Source organism: Mirounga angustirostris, unplaced genomic scaffold (genome assembly GCF_029215605.1).
Source record: "Mirounga angustirostris isolate CCGP_5_RB_7025 unplaced genomic scaffold, mMirAng1.0.hap1 SCAF_5, whole genome shotgun sequence".
Taxonomy (NCBI): domain Eukaryota; kingdom Metazoa; phylum Chordata; class Mammalia; order Carnivora; family Phocidae; genus Mirounga; species Mirounga angustirostris.
The window spans coordinates 118,284,748-118,298,454 of NW_026991713.1; the positions used below are offsets into that span (position 1 = coordinate 118,284,748).

General features: G+C 48.3%; 1 protein-coding gene across 1 annotated transcript; it reads right to left on the minus strand.

Moving 5' to 3' along the window:
• Positions 1 to 448: 448 nt before the first annotated feature.
• Positions 449 to 2,383, minus strand: PTF1A (pancreas associated transcription factor 1a). The gene is made up of 2 exons (XM_045871337.2): positions 1,374 to 2,383; positions 449 to 985 (listed from the first exon to the last, which is right to left on the minus strand). Exons 1-2 carry the CDS (start codon positions 2,164 to 2,166, stop codon positions 783 to 785), a joined length of 996 nt encoding a protein of 331 aa, XP_045727293.1. The 5' UTR covers positions 2,167 to 2,383; the 3' UTR covers positions 449 to 782.
• Positions 2,384 to 13,707: the final 11,324 nt, after the last annotated feature.

A 13,707-nucleotide genomic window follows, 5' to 3' on the forward strand; every position in this document is an offset into this window, starting at 1 on the left:
CCTTGGCCAGCCCCGGAAACTAGTCCCCTGTTCCCACTGCTCCCAACTCACCTCAAGCAGTATGCTTAGACAGGGTAGGGGTGACCTTGGGTAAGTCAAATATTCGTCTCTGGGCCCTAGCTTTCCCCTCTGAAAAATGGGAATAATAAATACACCATGACCTATTTGCCTCATAGGGTGTTTGGAGGATAGGATAAAAATACAGACCAAAGTTACTATTTAAGGCAGGGAATGCAGATGAAGGGCCCTCTTAGAGACTTGGGGCCTAACCGCCTAACCCACCCACTTTCAGCTAAATCGAACTAAAATGTGGTTGGTTTCTTACTAGATAACTACATTTCGCGCGTCTGGTTCAGTTATCTTTTACAGACTAAGTTAATTCTTCTTAAAAAAAAAAAAAAACTACCCCCATCATGTAGTAAACAAAAAACTTTTAGAAAAAGGGGTAAATAGCATTTATTAACATCGCTTAGAAATAAACCATATCTGGCAATAAATTAGCATGACGTTTTCTGGCCAGAGTTCTTCCAACAACGCAGAGTTCTGCCAAAGGTGCTGGGGGAAATCATAGGCTATTGCATATTTTTAGAAAATCAGGATAAATTAGATAAATTATATACTTAAAAAGAGATCGTCTATTTCATTAACTTGACAGGATAATAAATAGATAAATAACAGTTGATTGCCATTAGAAAAATGTGATTCTTAAATTATATTATAGATATTTACATGTACAATATGCACAGAGACATAATCAGATCCTCAGGAGGGTCTGGGACTTCTCAGGACACAAACTCAAAGGGCGGTTCGTTTTCTATGTTGTTGAAGGAAGATTTGCTGTTGAGTTTTCTGGGGTCTTCTGGGGTCCACACTTTGGCTGTTCGGATAATATTTTGTTCTTTGAGTTGCTTTTCATCAGTCCATGAGAGGGAGTGTCCTGCAAGGGGAGGGAGGCCATAATCCGGGTCGCTGGGGGAGGGGGACCCTGAGGAGGTGAGAAGAGAAAACAGACCGTGAACGTCCAACTCTATTCCCAGCGGTGCCCTCTGGTCCTTTAGGATCCCCTCCTGGGCGCCTCGACAGAACAGGCGTCTTAGGCTACATTAAAACGAACCCTCTTCCTCCACCCCCAGCCCCCCAGCGCCCCCTCCCCGGAATCCCCGGAGCTGCAAGTCCGTCGCGGACGCACGCCCTCCCAGCCGCGGTCAAGTGGCGGAAAACACCTGCGAAACGCCAACTCGTGTTCACGGTCGCCGGTGCCCACGGACCATCTGTCCGTCCGTCAGTTGGCTTGTGCGTCCGCTCACCCACCCCCTCCGGGAGCCTTCCCGTGCCCGCCCCGTCTCCCTGAGCTGGACTGTGGACGCACTTACGGGTGCCCCGGTGGCAGATGATGACCTTCTGGGCCTGGCTGCCCGGGCTATCCCCGCCCAGGCGCCCGCCGCCCCCCGGGCCCCCGCCGCCGCCCGCGCCGCCGCCGCGCAGCGGCAGGTCGGCCTGCACCAGCTCGCTGAGGAAGTTGATGTAGCCGATGGCCAGGCGCAGCGTGTCCACCTTGGAGAGGCGCTTCTCGTAGGGCAGCGTGGGGATGTGCGAGCGCAGCCCCTCGAAGGCGTCGTTGATGGACTGCATGCGCCGCCGCTCGCGCACGTTGGCCGCCTGCCGCAGCTGCTGCAGCTCGGCCTCGGAGCGCAACCGCCGCCGCCGCCGCGCCGCCGCCGCCGCCGCCGCCGCCGCCCCGCTCAGGCCGCGCAGCCGGGCTCCGGGGGACAGCGCGGCCGCCCCCGCGCACGGGTAGGCCAGGCACGAGGGCGGCGAGCCGGGCGAGTAGGGGAAGCCGCCGGGGGGCGCCCCTGCCTCGCAGCAGTAGCCGCCGCCGCCGCCGTCCTCCGGCTCGCCGGGGCCCCCCGAGGGCGGCGGGGCGAGCGTGTGCGGCGTGGCCGAAGGCGCGGGCTGCAGCAGCAGGCACGCCCCGTCGCGGTAGCAGTACTCGTGCAGCTGGTGGCTGAGGAACTCCACCTCGGCCTGCTCGTCCGCCAGCCCCTCATCGCCGTCCTCCAGAGGGTCCCGAGAGGACTGGTCGGTGAAGAAGTCCTCCTCGTCAAAGTAAGGAGACGGGAAGGCGTCCAGGCCCCCGGGGAAGTGCTCGAGCAGCACCGTGTCCATGCTCTGTGCCGCCGCGGGCCTGACGGGCTGAGGGGCTGAGGGATTCTCTGGAAGTCTGGCGGCGCGCTGCTGGTTCGCAGGGCGGCCCCCTCCCTCCCGGGGCGGGGGGGTGGTGAGCGCGAGACAGGGAGGACGGCCCGCCCGCTTCCCGCCCCCGGCCTCCCTGGGGCGTCCGCGGCCGCTGGGCTCTGGCCGGCGCCGCGCTGCGCTGGGGAGGCCTGTGGCCGACTTGCTGAAGCTGAGGGCCGGCACGCGAGGATTCTTATAACTACATCCACAGGCGCGTGCCAGGGACCCGCGGCGCCAGCCAATCACCGAGTGCGGGGTGCCGGCGGCGAGGGGGCAGGGGGGCCCCGTCGGCGGCGCGGGGGCCGGGGCGGCCTTCCTCCCAGTGGGAGCTCCCGGGGCGAGGAGGAGGCGGGGCTCGCGCGGCCGGGGGCCCCTCGTGGCGCTCCCCGCCCGCCCTTCTGACGAGCACCTGCGGGGCGCGGGGCGCGGGGCGCGGGGCGCGGGGCTCCGGGGGCACCTGCGGCCCGCGGTGTCCGCCCCCCCACCCCCCGGGCCCGGCGCGCTGCTCAAAGCCCGGCCCTTCCGCCTGGGGGCTGGGGCGCGGCGCGGGGCGTCTTCGCGCCGCCACAAACGGTCCCGTGGGTGCGCGTGGGCGGCGCAGGCTGCGGAGCGGATTGCGAAGGGAGGCCGCTCCTCCTCGCGCGTGGGCGCAGGCACCGCCGGCAGCCTGGGCAGTCGGGTGGGTGCCTTCGCCGCCGCCAGACCCGGGCGCGCGCCGGCCTCCCGCCTGAGTTCCGCCGGGTCTGCTCTCCTCAACGGACTTTCTGGGTCTCCTGTAAAGTTGGCACGGTGTGTGCGGCTGGGGTTGGGAGGCGGCGCGGTGCATCCCAGGCGTCCCAGACCCTGCGCGGAGTTTCGGGGCGCGAGCCTGCGGCCCGCCTCGCCTCCCCTCCTTTACCCCGCCCGGAGAGAGAAACGGGGACACCGAGGGGCTGCCTCGGAGAGCGGCTCAGTGGGGCACGTTTCTTCTGAGAGCAAATCGAGACCCTAGGGCTTTGGAGCAATAAAACCCGATACAAAAGAAGTCAAATGAATCGTGTGCTCTGGAGCAGTCCGGAGGGAGGGCATGGAAGTTAAAGGGCGGAGTGTGAACCCTTTCAAAGCCCGAGTCCCTCACCTTTCTGCTGGCCACCGGATTGTCCCTCAATGATTTTTTTATTTCTTGACCTTAAAAAAAGAAACACCGAACGCAAAACGTATGTGCTCTGCCCATGACACGCTTTATCACAGCCTGCGATGCAACACGAATTCTTCATCTTAAGAGTAACAAACAAACATTTTCAAGGTTGGGGCAATTCTTGTAAAAAGCCAAGCTCCAACTTCCACCCTGGGAGAGTAAAGTGAGAGTAAAGTGGCGCATGTCCTCTGAATGGAGGACTGAGAGCCAAGGGCTTCGTGGGTCAGCCGCTTCCTTTTTCAGACGCTTGTCTCACCAGAGGCTTCTAGGGGGTTTTCAGGTTCCTCTCAAAATCCAAGGCCATGCCTTTTAAGAACAGTAATTTCGACAGGCTTCTTGGTTTTAGACATTACACTGTACGTAATTCAGTTCTAAGACCCAAAAGTTAGGAGCAAAAATTACATAAGATTAGAAGACCAGAGAAAACCCTACCTTGAACTGTCAAAACCCCAATTTTCACCCAAAGACTTATTGTTTTACAGCAAGTTCTTTCATGTGTCTGCTGATGCCCTTCCTGGTGAGGTGGTTATCCTTAAGCTGATGAACATGTGGACAGGTACCCTGTGTCAGAGCCTGGGCTGCAATTTCTTGCATCTAGATTTATCTTTCTCATCTCAAGGAGAAGGAAACTGTTGGGCAGTGGGGGGTCAGGACCACAGGTCTAGCCAGCTGGTGGTGCGCACCCAATGCTTTTTACATTTAAAAGGCCCTCATCCTTGTCCCTCACTTGGTTAGACTGAAATTAAGTGGGAACATGCTCTTGGATCAATCTAAGGACTTTGGAAGGCTAAGGAATGATCAGACTTCAAAGACTTATCCAAAATAGTGCTAACCGTTCAGTGAAGGAAAGATTGGATTCCAGCCTACAAAGGCTGTCTCTGATAGATCTAGGTGGCTCTTGAGAAAGTATTTGTGTCATGAATATGTTGGGGGAAGCTGGGGTTCTTGGGAGTCAGTAGGTGTGTATACGGGTATCTTTTTACCCAATGTGATTTTAAGTTAGCCTTCACAGAAAATCACTTTACATATGCTCAGTGAGTTTGCGGTAGAGTACAGAAAATTACTCTGGGCACCCAGGTGAGCTAATGGGGAGTGTGCTGGAAACCTTACTGCCCCATGAGGCTGAGCAGAGCTAGCTAGCATGGACATTCTGGACAGTTCCTGGGGCTTCATGGATGAGCACGGGGTAGGAGGAAAAGAGAAGGTATTCACTTGTTCCAGACATAACCCTCTTCACCCTCTTGCTCCTCACTCCCACCATTTTCCCCTTAGAGAACCACCGTCTGGAGACCAGTCCTATTGGGAAGAAGGGCTAGGCCTGCAGACGCTGATACTGGGGTACTGGTGTGGGCATGCATGTAAGTAAGACATGATTGTTCTTTTCTCTAATAAAAAGAAGAAAGGCTTCACCACTAATAAAGGAAATTTTCTCTGGGTCACTGGAGGTCACAACAGTGTGGATGGCTGGCTCTGCCTCTGGAAGCAACCCATTGGTTGAGGAAATGGCTAGAGGCCCAACTCTCCTTCCAGCCCCTCCCTCCTCACTTCCTTGACCCCCTGGGCACTGGGTGAACATGGAGAGGGACAAGATCAAAAGGTTCCAGGTACTTCCTGGAGACAGGGACAGAACTGATCCCAGAGCTGCAAGTTTCTCCACCCCTTGCTGAGGTCCAGCATCTTTTTCTTTCCACCCTCTGTTCTCAGGAGAGATGTCCCCTAACCTTATAAGGAGTCTCTGCCTTGTTTTATAAAATAACATCCATCCCCTAAGGTAGGCAGCAGCAATTTCAAATCTTTCCGAAGTCGCTCTGTGCCACCTGCTGTCTTGGACCCAGTTGACTCCTGCCACACTTCCCTCAGGACTGCTCAGAGGCCTCATACCATCTTCAAGGTTCTCAGTCCAGGAGAAATTCTGGCAAGGGCCACTGGGCATTGAAGGCATGCCCAGTGGCCCCGTGGTGCCCCCACCCCGGTCTCTCAGCTCTCTGCCTCCCAGGAGTATCAAGGACCTGAACACTTGTTCATTTGTTTCCCATCGGACCTTTCTAGCATCTTGCCCTCACTTTTGGGAACAATGACTGGAGGCTTGGAGCCCAGGTCCCTGGCAGGCAGAGGCCACTAATGAAGAGTGGGGCCTCCAGACTCTCCGTCCTTCGGCTTGCCCTGCACATGTTCCCATAATGTTCCACGCTTGCTCGACATATGTCCTCCCTGCTGGAGCCCAAACTCCACAGAAACCAGGTGCAGCTGTCCTGCCCCCACGGTATCCTACATTCCTCACCTAGTGCTTGCGAGCAGTTACTCCGGGATGTAACCCCTGGTCTGTCTCCCGATTTGAAAACGGGTCCATGTTGATTCCTCGTGACCCAGATTGTCCCTTTCCTCACTAATCACACAGATGTGATGTCAGGTGGTTGTTTGTCATCTCCTATATCTGTTCCCACCTTCTTTGCTACTCCTTCTCCCTCCCCTGTTCTGTGAAACCTTTCTTCTCTCCACTCTAGTGCCCTCAGGAACCCATTCTTTATCCCTATACTCTTAGGGAAGGGCTTGAAAAATAGAATCATGGGGTTAATGGTGAAAGGTTTCTGAGGCCCAGAGAGGTTCAGTGACTTCCCCAAGGTCACACAGCAGGTGACCTCAGCCCAGTGCTGGTTCCACTGGCTGCTGAGAGCAGGTTCCAGCCCTGCTTCTGCCCACTCATAAAGGGCTTATTTATATTGGTGTGCAATGGAGTCAGTCCAGGCCCTGTTCGAAGCCCACCCCGTCTACCAAATATCACTTTTCTGGCCTCCCTAACTCGTGAGTCCTGGCTGCACTGCGGATACCACAGCACCTCCTGAATGCTGAGGAAGGAATCACTGAATCGTGTAATTCGTGGCATAAGACAAAGTATGCAAAATTAAATATGGGATCATGGGACTTCCTCTGGTCCCAAAGTCACACTGTATTGATTATGGATGGTTTTTCCACTGAAAAGGCCCACTAGGTGGGATCATTTGACATTTTGTTCCATCCTGGAAGTGATGGGCCTAGAGGATGCTGAACTCCTTGATACAGCTTATGAGGCCTTCCTTGAACTACCCCTGCCTACCTCTCCATGCCTCTCAGGTACTCCTTACTTCATCCGTAATTAACACTCTATATTTCTTCAGATGCCCTGGGGATTTCTCTCTGGTTTTCTTTGTTTCCCTCCTACTCTCCTTTACACTGATCTGAGTCCTTGAGTTGTTTTGAAGCCCTTATATTTATTCTATCCTAAGGTAGGCAGGAGTAACACGAATGCTAGGAAAGGCAGACACATTTTGGAGGACTTTCAGACATATGTATCATTCACCCGCATCATTCTGCAACCTGGAGGGTGTCCTCCTTACTTCACCCGGTGAATAAGTGAGGCTCGGCCTACAATCCATGGTTGAATGGCCGGTAAGAAAAGGGGTGAGGATTCAACACCAGGTTGGTCTGGCTTTATATCGCATTTATGTCACATAGCATCTCTCAGCCCCTCCTCTATCTCTACACTTAAAGTAGCTGATGTAATAGGATTTTCACATTGGATCAACTAACATCGCACTGTGAAGTCACCTGGAGGTATCATCATTATTTGCGAATAGTAAGATTCAGAGAGGCTAAGTAACTCTCCTGGAGCACCACAGATACCACCCCGGAGCCACACGTAGAAGTAGATCTGTGGTACAAGGAGGTGGGGATGTCAGCTTCGTTTGCCAGATTTTGCCATCAGACGCTCTCCACGCTGAGCCTTCTTAGTCTAAAAAAAAAACAAAAAACAAAAAAAAACAACCCAGCTGGGCCACGTCTCATTTGGGAATGAGGGCAGGAGGCATAGGTCTGCCCCAAAACACAAGAAAATCCAAACACTGAACACCCACCTCCTTCCTTCTTGACTTTACATTTCCCATTGTTAAACATTAATCTTTTGAGGGAGAAACACCAAAATGCTGATATAATTATCCAAATAAGTGTTTTCCATCCTGACAACGTTTACTCAATGAATAGCAAAGCTTCTGAACTTTGTCCTTCAGTCTTGTTATTCTGAAAGGTGTTTGACCTTTAGTAATGTAAACACCAAAAATCATTATTACCAGACTTCTGGGTCTTGGCCTTGCATAGTGAGCAGTGAAAAGCCAAAAAAAAAAAGAAGAATTTAATAGAAACAGGAACTTCGGGATTTTTCAGTTTGTTTCTTTTCAAAGCTGTCTGTATTTTCTGGCTTCATGTCGGTCAGTAGGGCCTTGAGTGAATTATGGTCCATCCATAGAGTCAGCAGCCATACGAAAGAATGAGAATGCTTTTGGTGTAGTGATGTGAAGTCTCCAAGACACACCATTATATGAAAGGAGCAAAGGTGGCTGGTTTAAAAGAGGGGACAGTGCATATATGTGAGTGCATCTGTTCCTGCAGGCATCAAATCTCTCTAGATGGATACCTAAGAACCTGATGACATCACTTGCATTGAGAAAGGCACTGAGTGGTTAATGGATAGAATTTTTCATGGTGGACTCTTTTGGGCCTTTGGATTTTTGAAATATGTGAACATATATGCAAAAAAAAGCGTTTTAAAATTAATGAACTTATTTTTTAAGAAAAATTTTGGACGATGATCTCTTCATATAAGTCCTAGAAGAGCCCTGCAGAGAAACTGGATATCAGCTGGTGCCATCTTCAAAAATCAGTGAGACCTTCTAGCAGATAGGACCAATGAGGGCTGGGTGGTGCAGGCAGGCCCAGGGCACCCTGCCCATGGACCAGGTCCTGAGTGAGCTCCTTCTGTTAACTGTCTAAGTCCTGCATGCAGTGCAGTTGAAATGGGATGACACTGGATGAAATGCTATCCCCTGCATGAAATCCCTATCAAACAAGGTTTATAGGGATTCGACAATATAAAGGAAATTGACAATGACTAAATACTCATTAAAACCACCACATTGTCTGCATCGTCCAGTCCCACAGCCCAGAGGTGACCACTGTGAACATTTTGGTCTATTTTCTTCCATGTCTTTCTAGTTTTGTACCTTGCGTTTTTCACTTGGCTGAATCTCATCATCATTCCCCCATATCTTTACTAACAGGCTTTCATGGTGGCCTGATGGCTTAGCATTTGACTTTTCCACTATGTAATTTCATTTCACTTGCACATCACTCACTCCTGGGAACTCAGAATTAAGATCATACTTCCTGCATCTCTTAGAATACCTTTGTGTTCTTTTTTTTTTTAAAGTTATTTATTTGTCAGATGGAGAGAGAGAGTGAGTGAGTGAGCACAAGCAGGGGGAACAGTAGGCAGAGGGAGAAGCAGGCTCCCTACTGAGCAAGGAGCCCAGTGCGGAACTTGATCCCAGGACTCCGGGATCATGACCTGAGCCAAAGGCAGACGCTTCACCGACTGAGCCCCCAGGTGTCCTGAATACCTTTGTGTTCTATCCGTGGTCTGACTTTATTCCTCACTTGGCAGGCCATGATTTTGATTCCCGTGGGATTTTTTTTCTACCTCATATCAATAAGACCTTAGGTTTCACTTAGTGGTCATGAAGATGTTGGAGTATTGAAGTGGTTTTATTACTGTTGTTTCCTTAAAATCCTGTGTAGAGCAAAATGTTTTCCTTAGCTCGGTTAACCTTGCTTGAAGAAGCTTATGCCAGACCATGCCTAGTTCAAGCAGGGAAGTGCCTACTAGTGGTCAAGAAACATCAGTTACTTGGGAAAGCTGCCCCCAAAAGCCCAGGAGTACAATTTTCATGCTTGCGTGTTCCAAGAAACCAGTACCCTGCATACACCTTGCCATACCTCGGGTTTTGTCACCGTAAGACCCTTCTCAGTTTGGATGCCACTAGAGGTTTAAGCCTATTTTTGTCACATGGAAAGTAGCAGCCCACCTTCCACTGCAATCTCCAGGCATCCAGCCAGAGAGGCTGGGTAGCACAGAGCTCATGAGTGGGCTCTGGAACCCGACTGCCTGGATTCTAGGGGCTCAGCTCCCGATCAGCTGTTTGGGCAAGTTACCTAATCCACTAGTGCTCCCATTCCTGCATATGCAAAATGCAAAAGAAAATTATACTACTACTACCTCATTGCCTACTGTGAAAGTGAAGTGGGTTAAATATAAACACATACACAGTGCCAGGCACACGGTAGTAGTTGCTCAGTAAGTTACTTAGCAGTAGTGGATGCGCGGTAGACATTGGTGGATTGGACAAGTATATATTGTCAGTGGGAAGCAGAAGCCCTATTAATCAGATGGAAGTCATTCTTGTTGGCTTTGCCAATGTCAACCCGATTTCCTAGACTGATAGTGGATAAATATCAACAAATTCTAAGCTTGATTCACTATTGACACTAGAAGATACAGCTGTTCTCAGAACTTTTGGGGAGAGTTAGGATTAGGCCTGGTTATAGCCTTTTGCCAATGCTCATGGCTACACAGCAGGGCCTAGAAGAGTGGCCCGTCTCTACAGTGTGGCCCATGGAGAGAAGCCTATGAAGACCACAGCCCTCAACGAGCGGGTGTTCACACAGACCAGGCTCTCCTGTTCCTCTTTTGCAGTAGGCTCTCGGAAACATTGGTTAGACTCACATTGAGACAGACCTTGAGTACGAGTGCTTTTTCCCTCTTCCCCCTCCTTTCTCACTGGCTCTGTGGAGAAGTCAGAGGTCTTTCCTCACCTGGAAGGAAAAGTAAGCCAGGCTTCTTACATGATACAATCTTTCCACAGTCTGCTCATGCCTCTCTAATCAGTGGATTATAGCTTTTCTTCTTTTCATAACAAGGGACTGTTCCCATACCCAGGAGTTTGATTGTCCTGGTGATGGTCCTATCATTGGACCTCTCATTTATGTGGACCTCTGAATTTCTGGATCCATATTTCTTAAATTCCATAAATTGTGACTTTTTTTCAGTTTTGTGACTTTGTGTAGATGATAATCTTAAAAAAAAATGACAACAAAGTATGAGTATTTTGTGCTCCATCTGGATGACCACCCTATAACCTGGCCCTGCCATTGAACTTGGAGCCTGAATTTGAATTACCATTCATGTTTAAGATTGTGGTGGTACCAACAAACAGGCTATTTTAATTGCTAAAGAAAATACACAGATACTGTGCTTTGCCCAGAAAAGACTAAATAACCACAAAACAGGCTAGACAAACAACGGCCATCATGGTAGTTTCCATGATAAGCTAATTAATTAATTTGGGGGGAGAAATGAATCATCACATGACGTACAGTGAACTGAAGATAGGGACCAACATCATACCAACTTCGTAAATAGTGAATGTCATTACAACAAGGTCCTATCATCTGTCATATTAAAGTTAGTTTGAATTTTATTGACTTATAGATTTAAAAAATTTTAAAAGAACAACACACATATAGGGGCACCTGGGTGGCTCAGTTGGTTAAGTGGCCGACTCTTGGTTTTGGCTCAGATCATGATCTCAAGGTCGTGGGATCGAGCCCCACATCAGCTCCATACTGAGTATGGAGTCTGCTTGAGATTCTTTCCCTCTTCTTCTCCCTCCCCCTCTGCTCCTCCCCCCACTCATGTATGTGTGTGTTCTCTCTCTCTCTAAAATAAATAAATTTAAAAAAGAACAACACACATATAGAGGTTATGCCAACTTTTTATTTGTAAACATTTAAACAATTTCATATTAATAATAACTTAAGCTGGCACTGGGGACCCATAAAAGCTTTTATTGGTGGCTGTTTCATTTTTCTATGAAAAGGGTAGAGATTTTATATATAAGTACAGATATGCATATATGTGCCTATACACATATGAGTACATATACATATCAAAAGTCAAGTTTGTGGTAAACATAGCATAAGGTATAGACTTGTCAACCCCCTATGTTGTATGCTTGAAACTAATGTAACATTGTGTGTTAACCATACTTCAATTAAAAAAAAAAACACTAAAAAGAAAGAGAGAGAGCATGCAAAGTCAAGTTTGAGAAACACTGCTCGAGATGATTATCAAATTCATGTGCTGGGCTTCAGGCAAAAGGATTAGAAGGTGGAGGGGACAGGGGACAAGGGAGCAAAGTATAAAGGAAATGAAGCAAAACAAGAGAGAAGAAGCAAAAGGAAGAGGTTGCACATTTGAAAAAGGAAGAGTTTGAAATACAAAAGAGTGGAAAATGGGAAAATGTGGACATTTGACTCATGTGGATCTGAATTCGAATTTAAATATCCTCTCTACCCCTTACTGTTGTTTGTTCCTGGATAAGTTATTTAATCTTGCTGAGCTTTAGTTTCCCTGACCATGGAAATGGGAAGAAATAATACTATCTACCCTAAGGATTGTTGATGGAAGTTAATGAAGTGGTATGTGTAAACTAGCCAGTGCACAGTACGTCCTCAATGAATGCTAGTTCCCGTCCTGTTTCTCCCATTACTCAGTGGGTTAATTAATCAGTTTTTCTCTTTCTACCCCCCCAACTTTATTGAGATATAATTGACATATCATGCTATATACATTTAAAGTGTACCAGGTAATGACTTGATACACTTATATAAGGTGAAATGTTTACTACAATAAGGTGAGTTAACACATCCTTTACCTCATACAATGACCTTTTTGTTGTTGTTATGGTGAACATCAAAGCTCTACTCTCATAGCAACTTTCAAGTATACAGTACTAAGTTTTTATTAAATGTCTATAAAGCACAGAAGAAATAAGAAGAAAGTATGAATGAGAAGTGATATCACAGGCATTAAAAAAAAAAAAAAAAAAAAAGCTCTTCCATTGGTATCTCTCACCTTGAGCCAGGCCTGATTGTCTATAGAAAGGAATTGATTTAAGACTTCATTGTCTCCAATTTTTTTGACTGAACACCTTGCATGATTCTGGATAAAGGTCTGACTTCTTTAACAAATATCAAAAGATAAGAGTGATGAAAATATTACATTTAAGTCTCTCTCATTTAATAATCCAAGCATAAACAATCTGAAGTTTATATGATGGTTAAATGGGGTGGGGGTCCAGCTTCTTTGTGACTTGCTGCTCTATAACATGGCGCCTAATCCCAGGTCTAAGATGGCTGCTCCAGTTCCTACCCTCACGTCAGCATCCCAGCCAGCAAGAAGAAGGAAAAAGAAAGGCACACTCCTTTCCTTTTAAGAACATGACCTGAAGTTTGCACATATCACAGCTGCTGACATTCAATTGGTTGGAGGCATCACATGGCCACTTCTAGCTACAAGGGGAACTGACAAATGTAGTCTTAAGTGGGTGGCCATCTTCCTGGTTAAAATTTGGAATGCTATCAAATAAGGAAAGAAAAATACTGTGTGTGTGTATGGGGGAGGATTAGCTGTGCCTGATACCTTATCACTACCATGTTTGAGTATGCCCTCTAAATGTGAATGTATGTATATTTATGTATTTAAAATTACATAGAAATAAGACTGTATTAATATATTGCATACATTTAAAACATGTACAAAAAGAAATTTTAGGAAGATGAGAAAAAATATAATCAAAGTTCTAAAATTTTTCCTATAGCCCAGTGGAACATCTTGTTCACTTCGGAAACTACTGGTCTATATAATGCCAAATGAGCCTCCAGTGGCCTCATCCTGGTCAAAATATGGAATGCTATTTGGAATGTATTTAAAATTACATAAGAATAAGGGAATGTTGGGGATACAGAAATGTTGGGGATCTCTGTATCCCCAATGATGAAAAAAAAAACAAGACCATTTGACTTTAAAAAAATGTAATTGATCATTTGGCATTATATAGACCAGTAGTCTCCAACTGGCATTCAGATCCACCCGAGTCAAATGTCCACGTTTTTCCATTTAATGTTGGGGATACAGAGATGAACAAGATACAGTCTCTATGCCTTAAGACATCCTTGGGGTAGTAAGAGAGGGGAGCAATTATTTTAATCCAGTGTAGTGAGGCCTACTGTGGAGGTTTAGGAGCTCCGCCCAAGAACTTCATATAGATAATGATATTGAGTTAGGTGAGTCTTAACTGAGTCCAACCACACGAGGAGGGGCAGAAGAGTGTTGCTGGGAGGTTGAATCTATTCACGAGAAAGGCCAAGGCAGGCAGTAGCCCATGGTCTCCCCTGCTGTAGGGGATGAGGTGCCAGCAGATCCATGGGATGTGGCCGGCTCCGTCTCAAGCAAGCCCAGGGTCAGAGCATTTCACTTTGCCTTTTTGTGTCTTCTTTCTTAGTCCTGCCTCCGCTCAGGCATGGAGTGGCCTCACGATGACCACATATATGCCCCACCAAGACCCGTGTCTTCAAAGAATGTCCAG

What these genes read in the sequence shown, in the direction of transcription:
- PTF1A (XM_045871337.2), bottom strand. Translation starts at nt 2,166, where the DNA reads ATGGACACGGTGCTGCTCGAGCACTTCCCCGGGGGCCTGGACGCCTTC. An exon ending in CATCTGCCACCGGGGCACCC is followed by an intron (nt 986 to 1,373) that starts GTAAGTGCGTCC and finishes TCACCTCCTCAG; the next exon opens with GGTCCCCCTCCCCCAGCGAC.